Here is a 22,829-nt window from a genome sequence, read left to right as displayed (position 1 = left end):
AGAGACCTTAACTCTATAGTGAACTAATGTAGACAAATCAGTATGAAATATCTTGGATGCAGAATTATTTCTTAGCTACAAAGTGAATTATTTAGATTCACATTTAGATTCACGGACACCTCCTCATACTGATTCATAAATTAGTTTTATATTGGTTTTATTTTCTTAATGTATGTCAAATACATTTCATTTCTAGAAGAATAGAACTGGCTGCCTTGGGAGGGACTGGGTATACTGGGAAGAGTATTGACCCCAGAGGAATGGAAGGATGAGAACAATTTGTTCCAATAGCCATGAAGGCCACTGATGCTAGCTCTGATGCTGGCAAGCATTTAGAGCTTGGTCAGACATTAAAGCCACCAAGATCATCCACTGCATCCTAAGCCATTGTTGATCCTCCTGATTTTTCTCTTGCCACTGGACTTTTGCAATTCTGCCTCACTTAAATCTCAGTTTATGCACAAGTTAAGATATTACCATGATGTCATTGGTCTTTTTCAAAACCTCAGACACTTCTTGCTTTTGAGACCTTGAATAAATCACTTAGTTTCTTCATCTGTAGAATGGCAGAGGCGGGGAAGGAGGGTATTGGACTAATTGTTTTCTGAGGTTCCTTCAAGTTACAAATCTATGACTCCATGCTCCAATAAGTGGGTTCCTCCTTATAAAAAATCTTCAAAAAAAGGGTTAAATGACAACATATGGGGGATGTTAGTGCTTGGGGGGATAGTTCTTGTTATAGAATAGGCTGAGCTAGAATGGGCTCTGAGATGCTCTCCAATTCTATGACTCTGCAGTGTATGCTCTAAATGATTACTTACAGTAGTCTCCCTGCAGAAATTTTGGTAAATAATCAAAATAGCCTTATAAGCAGAGCTGTGTTATTCCCCACACAGGCAGGTTTTTTAAAATATTGGTTTAAATGATATTCAGGCATCGACCACTGCTGCCTTAGGCTCTTCAAACAAAATATTCTGAAATGTTAGAGTAAATATTCACAGCCATGCTTGGGAGATTATTTGTTAATGGGATGTGTATATGGATCACCCATGGACCAGTGATAATTTGATGCCTGTAATTAGGTGGTTACCATGACAATCTACCCTTCATGAATTATTTGCATATCAATTGCCGTGTTTGAATTTTAAGATAGTATATAATTTACTTCTAGACCTTCCAAATGATTCTTCAAAAATAGATCCCATGCTCAAATTAATGCCTGCCTGATCCACTTGCTTTTAAGCAGTAATTAGTTATCTTATAATAAGGGTGGCTTTCTATGTTTCTCTGAAATAGATGATGAATTTTTATTTCTTAAGGGTGTAGCTTGCACAACGCAGATTCCCTATTATTAATGTACTAGAGCTGAGAAAGTCAAGAAATTACCATTCTAATAGTTTCTGGTATAATGCTCTATACATGGTTGATATTCAAAAATATATATAATTTAATTCTAGTCTTGCTCTTTTATAATTCTGAAATTTTCATCCAAGTCCCCTGTGAGTTACTGAAGGTTGGCATTTTGAATATTCTTGATTTCGTTCTGATTTACAATTGTTAATCTTCACTTCTAATGAATGAAGGTTATTGATTGTCAGCTTTAGCTAGCAGACAGTCTAGAAAATGAGGTCTCTCTTCAGTGACCTGTTAAAAATCCAAGAATAATGACCTCTGCTTTTACTCCTAAATTTTCTACAGTTAATATTTTTAGTTTCTTTAGCCTCAAATCTTCCACAAAATCCTGCTCTAATGATTTGCAGATATGCATGCAGATGCCCCTGAGGTTGCAAAGAATGAACTGGTGAAGTTCAAGTTCTCATAGATTCTACTGTGCTTGGATGGCATCTAGTTTAGCCCTGGCAAAAGACTGAGTATGCTCTCTGATGAATAATCTAGGTACAAAGGAACTCAAACACAAGTTGGCTGGTCCTTGGGTGGGGAGGATTTTGGCCATGGCAACCTATAAAACAAAGAAAAACAAAAAATGGTCCTTGGTCTCAGGCAACCCCTTTTCCTTCTGTGGTGACCCAAAAGGGGTATGGTAGTGGAAAAGAAGGCAAAGAAGAATAAAAATGATGTCATTTTAAAACCATGTATAAAGATTAACTTAATAGCATTAACTTAACTCTACATAAAGTTGTAAATTGAGACTGGGAGGGACCTAAGTAATCATCTGGTACAATCTCCTGATTTTACAGAGAAAGAAACTGAGGTCCAAAGTAATGTCTGTGAAAGAACTTTAATGGCCAAAGAATTAATCTCCAGTTTTGGAACTATAATTATTCTTATGATAAACGAAACCAAATAATCAAAGGAGATTGCACCTAAAAGGAGGGATGGCTCACATGTACAAAAGAAAACAAGAAGCATCATTTCATGAGATGTCTTGACTCAGGTCAGCTAGATGGAGCAATGAAAGGAGTGCTTGACTTGGAGCTTGAAGACCTGAGTTCAAATCCATCCTCAGACAATGACTAGCTCTATAACCCTGAGCAAGTCTTTTCATCTCAGTTTCCTCATCTATAAAATGAACTAGAAAAGAAAAGGGCAAATCATTCTAGTGTCTTTGCCAAGAAAAGTCCAAAAGATGTCACAAGAAGGACTGAACAATAAAAAGTCCCTTCTAGGTCTATATTTATGATACTAAGCCACCCTCTCTGAGCTTCCTCAAATGTAAATTGAAGGGGTTAGATTATATGGTCCCGAAGGTCTCTTCCAACTCTAAAATCACTTATCTACTCCAAGCTTCCTCATCTATAAAATGGGGATAATAATTCTCTAGACTGCCTCCCAAGGTTTTTGTGTCAGAAATATTTTGTAAACTGTCCCCTTTGTATCTGCTTCTCTTCCTGACTTCAGCTCCATTGGAACAAGATGCTTCTCTAGGACAAGTTCATCACTTCTAGTCTTATCACCATGCTAACTCAAACTTTCACTGACACTATCTCTCCTCTCAGTTTGGAACGCTGGAAGGGGAGTATCAAACTCCTCCCCGATGCCTTCTTTTATAGAAGGCCGAAACTGAACTTAGCTCACTCCATTTCTGCATCTTCTGCTCTTTCCGGTTTCTGTTTCCACAGAATAAGATGTGCCTTAGGGATACCCTTTGGTGTCCTCCTCCCACAACCCACCACTTTTCTGCTTCTTTTTATGAGCTATCTTCTTCCTATCCTTGCTCTATTAGGTTGTAAGAAGCTCTTTGAGGGCAGGGATGGTCTTTCTTTTTATGAATTGCATCCTCACTACTTAGCAAAGTGCCTGACACACAGTAGGTACTTAATAAATGTTTATAGGATTGAATAAGCCATAAAGTGCTTGGCAAAGTGAGCTGTTAATATTACTGTCCAGAAAATGGCCCTGGAGATCTCACACAAATCATTCAGATCTTGAAAAGGAAAGATTTTTGAAAGGCAGAGTGTTATGAACTACCTTATCTAACCAAATGTTATTTTAAAAATAGCAAATGTTTTTTTTTCTTTTTTATATTTTTCCCCTTTTGATCTGATTTTTCTTGTGCAGCATGATAAATATGGAAATATGTTTAGAAGAATTGCACATGTGTAACCTATATTGGATTACTTGCTATCTAGGGGAAGGGAAAGATGGGGTGGTAAGGAGAAAAACTGGAACATAAGGTTTTGCAAGAATGAATGTTGAAAACTAAAAATGCATGTTTCTTGAAAAAGTAAAAGCTACTTTTCAACAATGAGGTGATTCAAGGCAATTCCAATAGACTTGTGTTGGAGAGAGCAATCTGCAGCCAGAGAGAGGTCTCTGGGGATTGAAAATGAATCACAACATAGTATTTTCACATTTTTTGTTGTTGTTTGCTTGCTTGTTTTTTCTTTATCATTTTTTCTTCCTATTTCAATCTGATTTTTCTTGTGCATCATGTTTAGAAGAATTGCACATATTTAACCTATACTGGATTGCTTGCTGTCTAGGACAGGGGGAAAGAAGGGAGGGAGGGAGAGAGGAAGGAAAATATGGAACACAAGGTTTTACAGGGTTGAATGCTAAAAACTATCTTTGCATTATTTTGAAAATTAAAAATCTATTATTATTTTAAAAATAAAAAAGATAAAAAGCCATTGTTTTAAAAAAAAATAGGCTCACCTGCAAAAACAAACAAATAAATAAATAACGTTAATTCTAAGGATCCTTCCATGAGGAATGTGAGAAACTTGGGAAAATCAAAATGTCATCTGTAACCCAGCTTGCTCAGGAAAGTTTCTAGAATAATCTAAAGCTACTAGCTATTCTTTCAGCCATATATGTGGGTGGAGGGAGGGGGAGAACAACAGTTAAATGACTGCTCTTTAACTGGTTTTGATTGGGTGCACTCCCAAGTTTAGCTAAGACTTGCTGGACACCACTAATTTCTTAGTTATTTGCTTACTGTCTATTGAATACAAACTTTTTGAAGTCTAGAACTGTTTCACTTTTGTCTATTTCTATTGCCTAGCACAGTGTTTGGTACATAACAGGTGCTTAATCAATGCTTAATGTGCACTAAAAGACTACCATGTTTAGGCTTTCAAGACAAATGCTAGTGTCTGCGTTAATTTAGGAACTAAGAGCTTCATCTGTATTATTTTTACTGAGATATGTTTGAATTAGCCACACTTTAGGATTTCCCCAAGTTTCCTTTTGGGAAACGGATTCTTTCATAACCAATTTACTTCCTTTAACCAAGCATCAAGATGCTAGATAATGATTTCTATTAATATACTCGTGCCCAGCTTTTCTGGATGACAAAAATTATAGAGGCCTATTTATTATACAGGTCTATTGAATCATTAAATTTAATCATGAAACTCTTACTTAGTTATTAAAAAATTAACTCTTGTATGGTCTTGAAATATGAAAAAGCTTTTTTTTTAAAAGAAAAGGGAAAAAAAACAAAATTATCATGCTTGCCAAGCTAAGAATGAATAGTCTAGGTGTAGGGGTCCTCAAGCTACGGCCCGCGGGCCAGATGCGGCAGTTGAGGACGTTTATCCCCCTCACTCAGGGCTATGAAGTTTCTTTATTTAAAGGCCCACAAAACAAAGTTTTTGTTTTTACTATATAGTCTGGCCCTCCAACAGTCTGAGGGACAGTGAACTGGCCCCCTATTTAAAAAGTTTGAGGTTTCTGAAAGCTCCCTTGCTCTGGTAACAACCCTTTCACACACCAATTGTTTTCATGTCTTCCAGATCCAGGACTGACAAGGGGGGAAAACTCCAAAGAACACACGTCACAGCTGCACTAAGTCATCAGCTAAACTTGTGCTGCTGTTAACCAGATGCAGACCAGCCACACAGCTGGCAGAGGGGAAAGAACCAGCAAATGCACTGAAGAAGTAAGTCAGTGGTCAGAGGCAGCTGGCTTCAGACACCCATGGGCAGATTTCACAGCAACAGGGCCAGGAACCAGAGCCAAAAGCTTTACTTGAAACTGGGTGGATCTATCTGCATGTCAGAGATACAGAGAAAGCATCCAGGCCTCCCTGAAATCTTGTTTCCACAAGAAAAGTAGTTCCCTGATCAGTTAGTTCACTCTTTTATATACTCTCTCCTCCCAGAGGCACAACTGGGCTAGACAGACAGAACGGGGATAGATTTCTCTCCAACATTTCAGAGCCGAGATGAAGTGGTCCCAAGAGAGGTGCTCTGGCTGAACAGGAATCTCTGCCTCCCGCCAATTTTAAAATTTGAAATATTCTTTTGGGGAGGAGGGACTATTTAAGAAAGAAGAAAGACCAAAAAAAGGGAAATCTTTTAGGAAAGTTAGAATTTAGAACATAGTTTTCAGGTGGATAAGACCCTCAGGTAGCATGTCCCTCCCCTTTCACACCATACCCATCTGTCAAAGGCTGAAAAGATCTTAAAAAAAAAAAAAAGCCACATTCTTCCATTAGACTTCTCCCACCTGATCTTGCTCTTGGTGTTTTAAAACAATGCCCATGTAAGGAATGCTATAATTGGAAGTCTCATTCAACTAAAAAGGACTCAGTTGTGTGCTCTTAGAAGGAGCTGTCTGGACTGTCTGAATAAAGGACATCTTAAATACAGTTTGACAAGTTCCATAAAAATCCCTTACATACAGGGCAAATCCTGGAGAGTATAAAGATGAACCATAGACTAATACAAGTGGAAGGAACCACAGAAATCATCTAGTCTTGCAACTGAGGAAACTGAGACCAAGAAAGGGGAAGTGACTTTCATAAGCTGACACATAACATAAAGGGCAGAGTCAGGACATGAATCCAGATTTCTTCTCTCCCTGTCTGGCTCTTTTTCTGTTTCCTATAGTTTAGGAGATGGAGAAGAAGTGAAAAGAAATAAACACAAAGCTCAATTTTTAAAAAAGCTAACAGCTATCTTAGACTATAAAATCTCCTTGATGGCAAGGACATGTACTCCTCTTTGCAGACACTTAATAAATGAGTTTTAATGAAAAATTAATTTTTAGATTCCTAAATTCTTTTTTCCTCCCAGCAGATTGTGGAGAAGGAAAGATGGACAGTGTGAATAAAGTCTCAAATAAGGACTTCTTTCCAGTTCCAACTAAAATCTAACCTTTAGAAGGTTTTCTCAATCCATTTGCTTCTAATGTCTTTTGTCTGTTCATTATTCCTATTTACTATGTACATTGGGAATTATTTCCTATTTTCCCTATTTGTTTGTTATTGTCTCCTCCATTATATCGTGAGCTCCTTGAGGACAGGAATAGTCTTTTGTCCCAATGCTTAGGAAAGGGCCTGACATTCCTTAATGACTAACTGACGGGGCTGATCTCTGAGTCAAAGTGAAGTGATCATACCATCAGGTGAAAGGGTTATATAACTAAAGAAAGTTAGACTTTGAGATTCCTGGGGATTTTAACTCATCAAGCTACCTGACATTGAGAGGCTGGTTCTCTATCTTGAATAGCATCTACCCAAGAGTCCTGACTGTAAAAATGAACTCATGGAAGTGTTGGCCCAAATATAATCTCTCATTACAAATAGCCAGAGAACTAGAGGCTGGTGCATCTGAATCTTACCCATAAGAACTCCTAGGTATATAGATCAACTTGCCCACTTCCCCATCATACCTGGCAGATTGGTAATATTTATAATAGAGGGGAAGATCATTAAAAAATCTATGTAAGCATATCCTCCAGGGAAAAAGGTAAGTGGAGTATGCCTTCCTAATCTCAAGAGCTCTTTAATTGGGCAAAACAAGCCAGTCAAGGGGAAACTAGTGAAGATAATTTACTAAGACTTACTATGAAACCTTTGATAAGATTTAACATTAAGATCTGTTGTGTATGTTTTTTTTGGGGGGGGAGAGAAAGGGGAACACAAGTAACAGGAAACCTGTGCCTAGGAAATGTTTTTATTGTGGGTAGAAAACTAGTTTAAAAACATAAAACCAAGTAGGGATAAATGGATTTGTCTCTGGCCAGAAAAGTATGAGTAGAGGATTCCCCAGGAATGTTATTTAACATTTAATAAATTATTTGGCAAAGGGAGTACTAAGTGAAATCTTCTAGGTTGAAGATGATACTGCACATGTCCACATAATGGAATGCCAGGCTAAGCAGGATATATTTATAGGATGACCTCACAAAGGTGTAGAAGAACTAAGTTGAAAAGATCTTTCCAGACTCAGAATTTCAGAAAATACTTCTAGTATTTTCATTTTTATAAATGAGCAAATTGAGGTTAAAAAAGTCTAAGTTAGTAGCAAAAAACTAATTAAAATCTAGATCTTCCTGATTATCAATCCACTTTGTCACCCATTGTATCCTTTAAGGAAATATGTATTATAGAGAGTTGACTCTATCTGGGAGGACAGAGAATAGGGGCTGTAGACCCGGGGTATAAATTACTTTTGTACTGGGAGGGTGAATCAGTAGCTCCCTGCTTCTCCCCATTCCCCCCAAAACCTCTGGAAGAGTAAAAGAGAATTGTCCTTTTAACTATTATCTGAAAAGTTAGTTCTTTTGAGAACATTTCAAGTTTTGGCTGTTTGGAAAGCAGGAAAATTATGAACTTTCCACACTGATCACTGACAATGAAGTCTGGAAACTAAGAGGAGTAGACCAGAGTTTAGACATGGATTTCATTACTGATTGTCAGTAATTCTCTTTAGGACGTTAGGAAAGTCCCTCAGACTCTGAGGGACTTAAAGTTTCCTGTCCATGTCAAAATGAAGATGGTCATCTCTCACCTATCTATTTCCCAATGTAATGGTAGGGAATCTAAGGAAGGAATTCAATTAAATTCGATTCATTTATGTAGTACTTCCTGTGTACACAGAATGATGGCAGATAGAAGATGAAAGAGGAACAATAAAATGAGGAAATTAAGATATTAAAAAGTGAGATAATGAATTTGCAAATTTTTTTGGAAACAAGTTCTTAGTCTCTCTCCTATCAAGTAGCTATTTTGAAAATAGAAGATCATTCACTCTTCTTCAAGGAGAAGCATTAGCACAAGGAACCAGGATGCCAGTCACCTCATCTTTTGTGATTCAATTTCCTCAACTGTAAGATGTGAAAAACACATTACCTACTTCATGTGGAAGCAGGTTGTGACAAAAACACGTTGGAAACCATACACACTGATACACAAATATGAGTTCCTATTGTGATTTGTTGTGACTTTCTCATTGCAGAGCTTCATGGCTCTGGAAGGGGCCTTGCCTAACTTGAAATAGCGCAAGCTATAATGAACAATGGACCCATGGACCTTGACTTCTGCTCCTTGAAAACTGAGTGACGTAAATAGTTCAGGAAAGATCTCCAAGGTAAATTACAGTAAAGGTGGGGCTCCTTCGGACAGGGTTTATGGTCCATAACTGACTGAAATCCCAGTGGCTAGCAGGAAGCTGGAGGTGGTGGGCTGGTACACCTCAGCGATCAGGAGAGATGGCTATTGATTCCCTCAAGTCCATTGTGGTATCTGGGAAACAGGAATAGGCAAGTGCTACAGAAAATCATGTTCTCCAAATAGAAAGGAAAAAAGGGAATCTTTCCTTTCTCTAGAGCTGCTCCTTGATTTCTTTCAAGTCTTGGGCCCAGGGGCCAGTGGTGGTTGTCATGGTGGGGTTGGGGGCCAGGGCTTTAGAACCTCCTCTGCAAACTTGCTTTAGTATATCCTACTGGCACGGTGAATTACTAGGGGCTGCCTGCTCTTCCTTGAGGACTGTAGACAATACAGTTGATTATAACTTGGGAGACTGGAAAATATCTTGGATATAACTATTAAAAACATTCTTTGTACTTTTCTCAAAAGCCAGACAAAATCCCATTTTTAAGATCTACCTACATGAGATGTCTTAATGTTCAACTTTTTTTTTTCCTTAAAAAAGAAAAAGAGTGCTGCCAAGAAAACAGAATATTAGTTCTTCCAGTCCACAGGAGTCTGAGTGGACAGCTTGTCCTTCTTTGGAACTGAAATTCAAGTATTCTCAGACCCCAGATCCCCAGAGTGAAGTTTGGGAAAGTCTGGAAACAATGGGAGGTTTCTTACCCACTCCTGGCTTTCTCTCCTGTGATCATTACAATGCCCTCTAACTGTCCTTTTCTGCTCATTTCTAAAAAAACATCACAGTGAGAATTCTGGTGAAATTAGATGAGTTACCTTTCACTTTCTGTGTCTAATATTCTGTCAGGCTCCAGGAGGCTGACAATTTAAAACAGAATACAATTAATATAGAACAGCTGAGGCTAGTTCTTTCTTCCAGCTAAAATGATTTGGTGACTTGAAGAGAGAGTTTGAGGAGAGAGGGAGAACATGGGGAGGAGTAAAATGGTAAGAATGGACTTAGGGACTCTTAATGAACTCCAAGCACTTCAGGTTCTTATTTAGAATAAAATCCTGTGGCTGAGATCTGCTCTCACCATAATCCTTCTCCATAGGACAGGCTGCCATGGAGTGTATGCTTTCAATTTAATGGGAAAAGTAATAAAAAAGAAGTGGTAACTCAAACAGAAAGCTAACAATTTATAACTCCCTAGGACGGGCTAATGCCGGAGTTTGGCTAAAGCCAAAAAAGAACGAGAGGCTGCCTTTGTGTCGGCCGAAGATGACAGAAACAGGAAATACAGGAAACTTGGGCCAGCTCGGCTCGCCGGTTCACCTCCGTTGGACTTGTGCCCCTTAACTGAAAAGATAACTGAGCGAGGTCTAGAAAAGCTCAGAAGTTTGACAGGCTGACTTGAGAATGAATGAACGAGCTCCCCCTGCACACCTTTCCCTCAGCGGGTCCCATTCCCTTCTGGTTCCTTCGGCACCTACCTGCAATTCCTTGTAGCAGCCCACAGACATTAAAAATACTTTTCTTCATGATACTCTGCACACACATGGTGAAGACAGATATGAACGCCACGGTGCAGAGAATAAAGATCCCAACGGCCAGAAAGATAGCGGTGGCTTGCCAGAAGCCACTGGCGATCTCGTTGAAGTTCTCGGCGTAGGGACCGCAGAGGGTGTTGCGGTTGGAGTGATGGATGTGGGAGATGCGGATACAGCGCGTGTAGATGCCCAAGGTGGGGTGGTAAGGCTGCTGAGAGCCCCCGGTCCTGTTGTCCACGTCCACATTGCTGGAGGGCTTGGCAGTGCCAATCAGCCAGTCTGCACTCAGGAAAGCGATGAGCTCCGCGAAAGCCACCACGATGCTTAAAAGAGTCCACAGCATGGAGCGACAGGTGACAATGACATGACACATTTTGAGGTCCAAGGCAGTGGACAGTCAGAAATCCAAAGGGTAAACACACGGTGGGCGCTCACAGCCGCCCCAAGCCGCGGGAAGGAAGGCAGAAGGAGACCGCGGGGCTCCTTTCCAGGCAGCTTTGCAGTCACTGAGGTCCACGCAGTCCTGGGAAGAAGTTGGGTGATTCAGTCATTGACTTCCAGCATGCTCAGCCCCTCCTCTCTTTCCCCTCCCCTGACAGCTCCGGCTGCTCTGTTAGCATTCATACTGGCACATGATGACGGGCGGTTAGTCTTCTGGGGGGGAGCTCCCGAGCACTGCCTCCTGCTCTGACATCACACACCTATAGGAGAGAAAGGACGAGGGAGGGGTTAACGGTGAGCACTCCCCGCTCCTGCCCCACCCCCAGCTCTGCCGAAAGCAAAACTTCTCATCTTGCCCAACAGGCTCTTAAAAGCAACATGTGAGAATGTAAAACAGAGGCTCTCGAGTCCACAGTGCAGGAACATTCCCAGGCTGGAGAGTCAGATGGTGACTACTGGCGGCTGGCCCACAGAGCTCGGGGCCGTCCCCTCCCACCCAGGGAGCAGCTGTCAGAGCTTAGGAAAGGTACTTCTCCGCTAATGGACAAGTCCTGCGGATTATTTACGGCTGTCACGAGATAACCGGCTAGCGACTGTTCTGCTAGTCCCCAACTCACACAGGTAGTAAAGCTAAAACGCCTGCCGGGGCTGGGGAATTGAACCCAGTTTTCCTGTCACTGTCCCAACCTGTGTGAAATAGTCCTTTCTCGCAGCAATCCCAGTTTGTGTTTCCCTCACTCTCAGGAGCACATTAATAGCCAGCTAGTTCCCATGTGCAATCTGAAGAGTGGGGAGTCTAACAGGTAGCACGACCCGAGAGGGCTCAAATTGGGCGCCTCCCATAAAATTCAGAGGGCTTCCTCAATTTAACTTAGGATGACTTGGTTGAAACTATTAACCACAGCCAACGTTTCAAGTAAGAAAAACAAAGTAATAAGAGCCATGGCTCTAGGGCACTGGAATTTCTATCTGAGCATGGCTTGGAGGGAAAACAGTTTCAAAGAACTTCTGCATTTAACAGCCTTTCCCCCTTCCTCTTTCCCCATTCAAAGGCAATGAGATGATACATGGGATAAAACACTGAACCTGGAATCAGGGGAAGATTTGTGTTCAGATGTGATCTCAGAATCTTCCTAGCTGTATGACACTGGGCAAATTACACAACCTGTTTATCTCAGTTTCCCCATCTTAAAATGACCATAATAAGTACCTTCCTCTCAGGGTGGTTGTGAAGATAAAAGGAGATGATATTTACGATGCCCTGTAAACCTTAAAATGTTACATAAATATTAGCTATTATTGTTATTTTTATTATTTATAAGAATCTTTATGGACAGATTTGGTTTCAAAGAAAAAAAAGCAGCCTGGCAAAGCTTTAATATTCACTTTGCTAAAGGCAAGCAGCAGCCTCCAGCGACTGTTACTGAGGTCAACCATAAAAAGCACCATCTAATTAGTCAATTTTAATACCTTGGAAGAAGAATCACTAGGAATAAGCAGGTTACTCAGATACCAAGATGGGAAAGGGAAAATCAGAAAGTACAATTTGCTATGTTTGAGACTGAGTGTGAAAGGGAACAAACTATTCCATGAAGATGGACTGCATAATAGAAATAGGCTCGCTGGTGATTATTTAGTATTTACCATAGCACGCCCACAGCATGTTTTAGCCAAAAAATTAAGTCACACTGACTCACAGGTCTTATAAGAGCTAATGACTCATCCAGCTTTAGGAAAGGATTTGAAATAGAGGCATCCCTTTCTAAGGACCATTAATTAAAGATTGCTATCATGGAGTCAACTTGTTGACAACAGAAACTTGTTTAAGGACCACAGCAGAATGAAAGTCTTGAATTGTTCCAATTCATTGCCATGTGCAAATGGCCATTCCTCTGCTCAGAGGGCTTAGTTCACCACAGGTCGAGGGCTAAAAACTCCCATTGTTTCCATTTCACAGAGAACTTATTCTCTGACAACCCCCTCCCCCGAAATAGCTTCATTTCAAGAAGACTTTACTCTAACAACCAAAGCCTCCGATAGAGGTGACCTAGCTCTAAACAAGTACCAAGAACTCTGATTTTCATGCCCATTCTTTTCCTTAGTTGGGTTAGCAGTCCTTCTGCCTCCCAGGGTCAAGATAAATTGAGGATCTTGCATCTGACCTATCAACACAAGGACCTATTCTGAATGATCAGAGCTTGTCAACGGAGGTCATGTCAGCTCCATGGGAACCATAGAGAAACCCTGAGCATGTGCAGGGTCCTTGCTGTGGGGGAGGCAAGCAGGGAAGAATAAATGAATCAGAATATCTGAGTTGGAAAAATGCTTTTGTAAGCAACCCAACAAACAATCCAATCAGAATCAATTAAACGCTTGTCACTGGTTTCAAAGAGGAGTCTTAGAATATCAGACCTGGAAATGACCTCAAAGATCAACTGGTTCATTCTGTTTGTTTTTTAAAACTGGTTCCAACCCCTCATTTTACATCAGCTTGGTATAATGAGTAGTGTAAACTATTTAGACTTGGGTTGGAAATTCTGCTTCATACTTAATAGCCCTGGGCCCCCAAGCAAGTCATTCAATTGATTTTGTTCCAATAAAAATTGTGTTAATCATAATAACTACCAGGTTTCTGTGAATATCCATCAGACCTAGGTATGTAAAGTACTTTGCAAAGTTTAAAATATTTTATATATGTTGGTTATTAATTGTAGAAGACCGCAGATATTGGGCAACTCTGAGAAAAATAAACTTGAAGCAAAGATACTTATAACAGGGTGTTAACTCAGTGTGATTGATGAGATAATGGCTCTCTAGTTCACATATACTCAGTATGGTGATGTAATGGTTCTCTAGGTCACACATACTCAGTGTGCTGTAATGATGTAATCATACTGAAGTATTTAAGGGCTGAGAGGACTGGAGAGAGGCATTCCATCTTTGACCATCCTCCTGGTGGCTCTCCTGCCTCCTGCACTCCTCCACTAAGACCAAGGCTGGTCCCGAGATCCTCCAGAGAGCTAGCCTAGACATGACAATTAGTATTATACTTTCCCTCTACTAATTTTTTCCTATTGATCCAGTATTTAGCTTTCTTTGTATATATTTATTTGCATGCTGTCTTTCCTGTTAGGCTGCAAGCTCCTTGAGGTCAGAGATTTTTGTATCCCCAGCATTTAGTACACTGCTTGGCACATAGTAGGTATTTAATAAATGGTTACTGAATTGAATTAATATTATTGTTATAATTATTATAGAGTAGCAAAATGAGGCTTAGAGAAAGAACTGATGCCAAAAGGACATATGATCTTATCCACTTTTGGAGCTAGAAGAGATAATAGAGACCATCTTGTTTAACCTCTTTATTTTACAGATGAGTAAACTGAGGCCCGGAGAAATTAAGTGATTTGCCAAAAGTCACAAAGATAATAAGTGACAGTATGGAAGACCTAAGACTAAGCTAGAATCCTTAATGATAGTTCATGGCCTTTAAAAAAAATAATTCTATTCAATTAGCAATCATTTATTTTCTTTTCCTTTTGACTTCTTCCTAGTAAGAGCGGATGGGTGGGAATAAATAAATATATATTGTCAAGGGAAACAATTCTTATGTCAGTCACATCCCAAAATTCATGTCTCCCACTAATACCCTTTTTCCTATGACACAAGTCATGAGTTTAATATCCCCCTACATGCCCCTTATGGATCTCCATGCTGCAATTCATGATATATTCTTTTCCCAAGAAATGGGAGTACTTCTCAAATTCCTTCCCATTCATAGCTGCATGGGGCTGTGCTGGGCATTATGCAAAAGAGATCAAACATTCCATGGATTCTCAACCTGGACCACACAGACACCCATCTCAAGGATCCTTATGGGGAAAATCAAATTTTAAATTTCACTAACCTGTAATAAATTTAAGATTTTCTTCAATTATTTAAAAATATTATTCTAAGAAAGAAACTATTAGTCTGCCAATGTCTACCATGGGCCAGGCACTGTTAAGCACTTTTTACAAATATTCTCTCACTTGATTTTTACCACAACCCTGGGAGAGGTAAATGATATTATTATTCCATCTTACAGTTAAGGAAACTGAGGCAAAACAGAAGTTTGCCCAGACTCAAAAAGCTACTAAGTATCAGAAAATAAATATGAATTCTAGTTTTCCTGACTCTAGGCCCAACGCTCTTAACTCCTGTGCCAACAACTGTCTCCGGTGCCCCTCAAAAAATCTATGACATAGATAGAAAGTTAAGGACCCCTGCCTTACACCTTACACATTTTTTTTAAAGCTCAAATGGATGACCTTAGCACAAAGAACAGCTGGGCAACAGAGGACTAGTGATAACAAAAAGATAGAAATTAATTGAAAAGCAAAAGCTATTTGAGAACAGAGTAAGATGCTGTATGATATAATGTAAGAGATGATGTCGGGGTGATGAAGGTGTCCCTGTTTGGTGGTGGTAGAGGAATTTAATACATTTTAAATCACTACTACAATGCATGGCGCCTTCTTGGTCTCTGTAATTTCTCCTCCCTTCCAATAAAGGCACATAAAAAAGCTATTCCTGAAAGATCCATCAGTTAGCAGTGGGGGAGAAGTGTGTGAGGGCAAGGGGATAGGGAGTTAAATGGATAACGAAGACTCTGTTTGGAATAGCCACTTGAGAAAGGATAGGAGGGCTATGAAGATAATAGCAATTCCACAGCAAGCCTAGCGAGTGGGCTTTCTGATTTCATCTGTGTATTCTCTTGGGGGTATCACTTCTAAGTAGTCCTGCTATCATTTTCAAATATTAATATTTGGATTATCATTTGTCATCATTCTCGAATGACCCTGCTAAGGTAACATGGTAAGCCTGAAGGAATTGAACATTTACTAATTAATAGCTCAAAATCATGAAGGTAAAAGGAGACAGGGATAGGGAAGGCATTGATAGGCTAAAAAAAAAAAAAAAAATGCAAGGCACTTATACAGTTTTCCAATGAAGCTAAAACCAACTTAAGTCCTCTGTCCAGACCATTTCTAAGCTATCTCCTGGGATCTGATTCCTGTAAGTCTTTTTTCTAGAACTGAAAAGTGATCCCTCCATGCAAATAATTTAATCTCCTCCTTCTTTAATTTCTTCATCTATAAAATGGAAATAATAATAATGGCATGTAATTCCCGAGATTGTTGTCAGGCTGAAACATTTGTAAAGTGCTCTATAAGCCTTAAACTGCTACATAAATGTTAGCTATGATGGATCATGGTGATGATCTGATGATTCACTTTTCTAGACTTTTGACCCACCTCTACTGATTCAGCTGGGGCTTGTGTTCTAATATCAGACTAAAGTTGAGAAAACTTCTTTTCCAAAAGTCAGGAATGCAAATGAGTTGCAACATCTGAGTAGAAAGGATGAAGAAATCTTGGCAGGAAGGGTATTGTGGGGAAGAGATTACATTCATGCTTAGTGGCCATTGCCACCAATTTCCTCATCAGTAAAAAAGGGGATGATTAGATATGTAATAAATACTCCTTTTCTTAGAGCTGTGACAAGGCAAGTTCTTTGGCAACCTTAAAGTATGTCTGCCACGTAAATTATTAAGATTTACTGCAAAAGAATCAGCTCCAAATCCAACACAGAAGAGAAAATAAAATGCCCAAAGTTTCTAAAGTTTGCGAGAAAATGATTCCTTGTTTTGCTTTGTTTTCTCAATAGTGTTTTATTTTCCTAAACATATATAAAAATAGTTTTGCACATTCATTTTTGTAAGATTTTGTCTTCCAAATTTTTCTCCCTCCCTCTTTTATCTCACTCCTCCACAAGACAGCAAGTAATCTGATATAGATTAAACATGTGCAATTCTTTTAAACATATTTCCATATTTGTCATGTTGTCTTGCTTTCTTTTTTTGGCTGAATAACTCATGTATTCTCAATGCAATGATTTCCATCCATTTGTACACCAGTTGGGCCTGAGTAAGGATGAGATGCTTTTTCTCCTTTCCCTCTTTGGAAAGAGGAGAGCCAAGGTTCTCTGACAATTCTGTGTGCTAAAAGACATAGCAGCAGCCTCGAGTTCCTATAATCTTGGATACAAGGAAATCCAACCAGACCCTAACTGAAGCTGGATTCCAAGAAGTGTCCAAATGCAGGCAGGTGAGAAGAATCTGAAAACCTGCTGACAGTTTTCTACAGCAGTTCTGTATTCTATAAAATGTGCTGTATTGAGCCTGTGACCATATGAAAGGGAAGAAGGTACTTGCCGAGACAACATATGCATCAAAGGGGAAATAAATACTCCCTCATTAACCACAATGAGCGAAAACTGGTAGAGGAGGAACCTCTTAATACAGACATCTTCAGCTATTAACTGTAATTCCTGGTTACCAAAGCAGTTCATTCAATAAAGCTAACTATGCATTCCTGCTTCCCTTAAAAGCTTCCTTGCATTCTTCATGGGTAACTAAATAAATATTTCCCCCCCAGAACCCTTGACAGTACTTCTAACACTATCTGGAGGAAAATGACTAATTGAAAATATACTGTTCCTCTTTTCTTCTATTCCCTTCTACACATATCACTGCCACCTCTTCCATGAGGCTTTCCTGGTCCTCCCTGCTCTTAGGACTCCTCAGTTTTCTTGGTAATGGGGTATATTCATATTCAATTCTCCTTTCTTTTCCTCCTTGCCCAACCAATAGAGTTGTAAGCTTCTGGATAACTTTTGGCTTTGTATTATTAAAATCCACTTTGAACATACTTTGTTATTCTTCAGGCATTTCACTCGGGTCCAACTCTTCATGGAGCCATTTGCGTTTATTTGTTTCTTGGCAAAGATATTGGAATGATTTGCTGTTTCCTTTTCCAGCTCATTTTCCAGATGAGAAAACTGAGTGTCTTACCAAAGGTCACACAGCTAATATAGGTGTCTGAAGCTAGATTTGAATTCAGGAAGATGAAGCTTCCTGACTCCAGGCCCAGTACTTATCCACTGTGCTACCTGGCTGCCCTTGAATATATCAGGCACTTAGTAGATAGTGAATGTTTTCAGAGTATACCTTCAAGAGGGAGTGTGATGGATAGATAGGAAGTGGGTTTTGTTCTCAGTGAAATCAACGTTTGAATCACATTACATTTGTGACACATACAGATTGTGTGTGTATCCTTGGGCAAGTCACTCTCCCTCCCCTTTGTTACCCTACTCCTTAATCCCATAAGCTGCTTGCTAAGAATAAGAATACTAAGGCAGCTGCTGATCTGCATTGATTGAGAGAACACCTCACCAGGGACCTCCTTATATACATGAAATCTCAAAACAAACAAACAAACAAACAAACAAAAAACCCTACCAAAAAACTAAAAATTAAATTTTAATTAAATTAAACTACAAATAAAAACAAATGCTAAAACCAAATTAAGATGCATCCTCTCAAGGAACCCAAAATCTAGGGAGAACCTTTAACAACACAATGGTACTGTAAAGCTGATTTTCATATTTGGTTTACAGAAATCAGTCCTTTTGACTCATTCAATATCTATCAAATACCTACTATGTATTGGGTAGGCCCAGGGATAAAAAAGACAAAACCAGTCACTGGTACATTATAGTACAGTAAAACAGGTACAGTAATAAATAAATAGAAAATATATGTAAAGTAAATATAAAGTAATATATTTATTATATATTAATAATATATTAATTATTATTACTTTATATGAGAGAAAGGCCCCACCAAAAGAGGGAGATCAGATAGGGGTTCACTTAGGAGGTGGTACCTCCCAAGCCTGGAAATCAGATTCTAAGAGGTAGAAATGGGGAAAGAGCATATTTCCCAGGCAGAGTAATATGAATTTAAATATCATGTTGTTTTTGGTAGTGTTCATTTTCAGTTATGTACAGTCCTTTAGGGGGACCCCATTTGGGGTTTTCTTTGCAAGGGAATCATCCTTACAAGGATGATTCCTGAACTCACAGGAAGTGATGAAATACACTGAAAGGACACAGAGAAAGAGAGAAGAAGGTCTGAGAAGCCTTGGATATGCCCACAGACATAAAACAAGTCAAGAATGATAATCCATAAAAACAACTGAGAACTGACTGGGTAAATAAGAGGAGAACAGGGAAAAACAGAACCCCAAAGAAAAAGAAGGGAAGATCAACAGTGATAAATGCTAGAGGAACATTACAGAAGATGAAGACTAAGAAAGTCATATGATTTGGTAATTAACTGTTCATAGGTCACTATGATAAGAACAGTTTCAGTTACATGATAAAATCAAACTGTAAAGGGTGGATTAGTGAGGGGGAAAAAAGGAAGCAGAAGAAACTAGTACAGAAATATTTTTCTGTGAATTTGCCTTTGTTGGATGGTAGCAAAAAGTAAAAGTTAAGGATGGAAGAAGACCTAAACTAGTTGGTTTGATTGTTGTTCAGTCATGTCTAACTTTGGAGTGTTTGCCCATTTCTTTTACCAGCTCATTTCTCAGATGATGAAACCGAGTGCCTTGCCCTTCTTCCCATAGATAGTAAGTGTCTGAGGCCAGATTTGAACTCAGGAATATGAGCTTTCCTGACTCCAGAGTGGATACTCTAAACATGCACCACCTAGCTACCTTCCAGGTAGCAAACTCCTTAAGGAAGGAGCTGAGAAGAAAGATTGATTAAGGAGGAACCTCCTAGAGGTGATGGGCAGAAATAGGATTAAGGACTCAAGTAAAGAAGCGGAAGGAGCAGCCAGCTGGTACAATGGTTAGAGTAGAGGGTCTGGAGACAGGAAGATCTGAGTTCAAATGCAGCCTCAGATGCTTACTAGCTAGGGGACCAGACACTTAACTATTTGCCTCAGTTTCCTCATTTGTCAAATAAGCTGAAAAAGGAAATGGCAAAGCATTCCAGTATCTTAGCCAAAGAAAACCTCAAATATGGCCATGAAGAGTTGGATATGGCTGAAAAACAACTGAGCAGAAGTCACAAAGACACTGGACTTGACAAAGGGAAGGAGCCATCTCTTCACTTAGATACATTGCATTGCATTTGGAGTCAGTGGGTCTAAGTTCATATTCTTGCTCAGCTACTTATGTAGCCTGTGTGATCTTGGGCAAGTTTTTAAGATTCAATTTTCTCATTAGTAAAAAAATAAATGGGTTGAATTTTAATTCTTTAATAATCTTTCCATCTCATAATCCTATGATTTTGTGAATGTTCTGTATGGAGCCCAATGCTGAAAAGGAAATATGGAAACTCTTAGCAGGACTGAATCACCATTTGTATTGTAGATCAATAGGAAACATATGTTAAAATGATTATTTGGGTTTCATTAGGAGGGTATAAATGATAGCACCAAAACAGAACCATACTTTCAGGAACATAGGAACAAAGTTCATATTTATTCAGAAGGGAGGTGTTTTGACGACTAGCGATAATATATTTGACTTTATTCTAGATTATGAAATGGTCTCACAAGCATTAGTCATTTCATTTGATTCTCACAACAACTCTGTAAAATGAACAGGACAAATTTCATCGTTTTCATTTTCCAGATGATAAAAATGAAATTCACAGGGGTTAAATGGACAAATTGTAGAAGGCCTTAAACATCAGGATAAGGTGTTTGTCTTTTAAGCTATGGAAAGTTGTGAGTCACTGAAGGGAAACCTGGGAATAACAAAGCTTATTTTGGAAACTGAAGAATGGATCAGAAAAACCATCATATATATATATATATATGGAGAGAGAAAGAGAGAGAGAGACAGAGATAGAGGGAGAAAGAGAGACAGAGAGACAGAAAGAGAGAGACAGAGAGAGACAGAGACAGAGAGACAGAGAGAAAAAGAGAGACAGACAGACAGAGAGAGAGACAGAGATAGATAGATAGATAGATAGATACATAGAGAATATAGAGATAGACATAATAGATATAGAAAGTCCAAATAGATATTAGTATGATAATCTGGGCCAGAAGTAATGTAAGTGGTAAAGTAAGTATAGCAGAGGGGACAGATGAGAGGTCTAATCAACAGTGTTTGACAACTGCCTGGATATTCAAAGGAGGGAACCAGAAGAAAGAATAAAAAATGAAGAAGTGCCCAAAACAGAGCCTTGGGGGGTATTTATGCTTATGAGAAAGAGGAACGGAGATGAATTTGAGAAGTGGGAATAAGACCCAAAGGAGGAGAACCAGGAAAAAGCAGGGCCACAAAAGCCAAGAAAGGAAAGTATCCAAGAAGAAGGGGAGCTGAGTGTCCAATGCTGTAGAAAGGTTGGGGAGTGAGGAAAGACCCTTGGATTTGGTAAGGAAGGTTATGCCAGTTCTTTGGGAGAGCAAGGGAGTAGAGAGACAGAGATAGACATTCTTTTGACAGCTATTGAATGACAATTTAAGAGGGTTGAAAAATCAAGAAAAGGTTTTTTACAATAATAAGAAAAACAAATTATTACTGGATATGGGAAATCTGACCGTGTTCAAAGCCAATAAAGAAAGAGCATTTTCTTTTGTTATTTTAATGTGGGGAATGACCAATGAGAGCTCAGTCCTTAAAGAAAATTCAAATTTATTTTGGGAAAATCTAGGCTGCCCTCTTAGCTTATAGAACAAAAAAAGGGGATGCTCTGTTCTCATCCAACTTAAGTCTTGAATTGTTTCAAGTGATGAGATCTGGGACAACAAGTCTATAAGTGATGGGATGAAAGAGCAGATTTGAGGAGGGGTACTCCTCCACCAAAGAGGAATAATCTTCATTACCTAGTTGAGGCTCTTCTTAGCCAAAGATAGATTTCCCCTGATTATAGTCATTTATTTATTTCAGAAAGTGTAATATCAGCTAAAACAACCTTTCAGAATGCATTAACTTCTTCATTAACATGAAGGTGGTACATTTTGATTAGATAACATAACACATTTGTTAGTCGCCTATTTTATGCAATATGCTATGTTATAAAAATAAGAGATGGTTCCGCCCCCCCACCATTATCAAGTTTATAGTTTGATATTGTTGTTGAATTATTTTATCAATTATCAATTTATTAATTTGTGTACAACTTTCTATGACTCTCTATGGAGTTTTCTAGGCATTGATTTGCCATTTCCTTCTCTGATCCATTTTACAGATGAGGAAACTGAGGCAGAGAGGTTAAGTGACTTCTTCAGGGTCACACAGTTAATCTGTCTGAAGCCAGATTTGAACTCAGGTCCTCCTGATTCCAGGTCTGACACTCTATCTGCTGTTACACCTATAGCACAGTAGGAAGACTAACTTCATAAACGTTAATATTAAAATATTTTGATGTGATGATTGCATGAGTGCAAAATGCTGTATGTAGATAGACAGGCAGGCAGGCAGACAGACAGACAGACAGACAGATAGGTAGACAGATAGTTGTTTGCATATTATTTCCCCCATTAGAATGTTGGCTCCCTGAAGGCAGGATCTGTTTTGGCCTTTCCCTGTAGGGCTCCTAGATGCTTGTTGACTTGACTTGTGGACCATGAGATAAGATAAGCGAAAGATAGATTTAATCAGGCTTCCATGGAGAAGGTAGCATCTGAACAGGGCTTAGGAAGCTATATGAATGTATCAATGGAGATGGGAAAGGGACAGGCATTCTGAGGAAACAGAAATAATGTGGGCAATGGAAAGAAGGTGAGAAAAGTCAGAAATGAATTTGTGCGATAGCTTGGAAAAAATTACAGCTGGCCTTTTGTACCATAGACCTTGCAGATACTTCTAAGTAGAGGAATGTTGTAGACATAGGTCCAGGCACAGAGGGCTGATATTCTTTCTTTTCCCCCAGGGGCCAACAGGATATATTGATGCTCCACATTGAATGGCAAATTGTCTAAACAAAATTGTGCTTCGGGTCTTTAGTTAATCCAAAACTACAAATCTTAATCTGTCACAGCTGAAAGTTTGCATCAGTTCCTAATCCTATTCTATATGACATTATCATAAATAAACAGGAGGCTTTAACTATATAAGGTGCAGTTTGGCAGAAAGAGCAATGGTTTCAGATGTGAACAACTTGGCCCCTAATGTTGCCTCTGGCACCAATTGGCAGGGTGACAGGA

At 39.1% G+C, this 22,829-nt stretch overlaps 1 protein-coding gene across 1 annotated transcript in view; it reads right to left on the bottom strand.

The window, feature by feature from the left end:
* Positions 1–22,829, bottom strand: part of LHFPL2 (LHFPL tetraspan subfamily member 2) — a 139,380-nt gene that overhangs the window by 29,109 nt on the left and 87,442 nt on the right. The window contains exon 3 of the mRNA XM_051991819.1: positions 10,274–11,031. Within this exon, the coding sequence (XP_051847779.1) occupies positions 10,274–10,703 (430 nt within the window). The 5' untranslated portion in view covers positions 10,704–11,031. The remainder of the gene's footprint in view (positions 1–10,273; positions 11,032–22,829) is intronic.

Source organism: Antechinus flavipes, chromosome 1, assembly GCF_016432865.1.
Source record: "Antechinus flavipes isolate AdamAnt ecotype Samford, QLD, Australia chromosome 1, AdamAnt_v2, whole genome shotgun sequence".
NCBI classification, from domain to species: Eukaryota; Metazoa; Chordata; class Mammalia; order Dasyuromorphia; family Dasyuridae; genus Antechinus; species Antechinus flavipes.
Note: the sequence above shows the minus strand (reverse complement) of the source record. Positions and strands in the feature narration are given on the sequence as shown.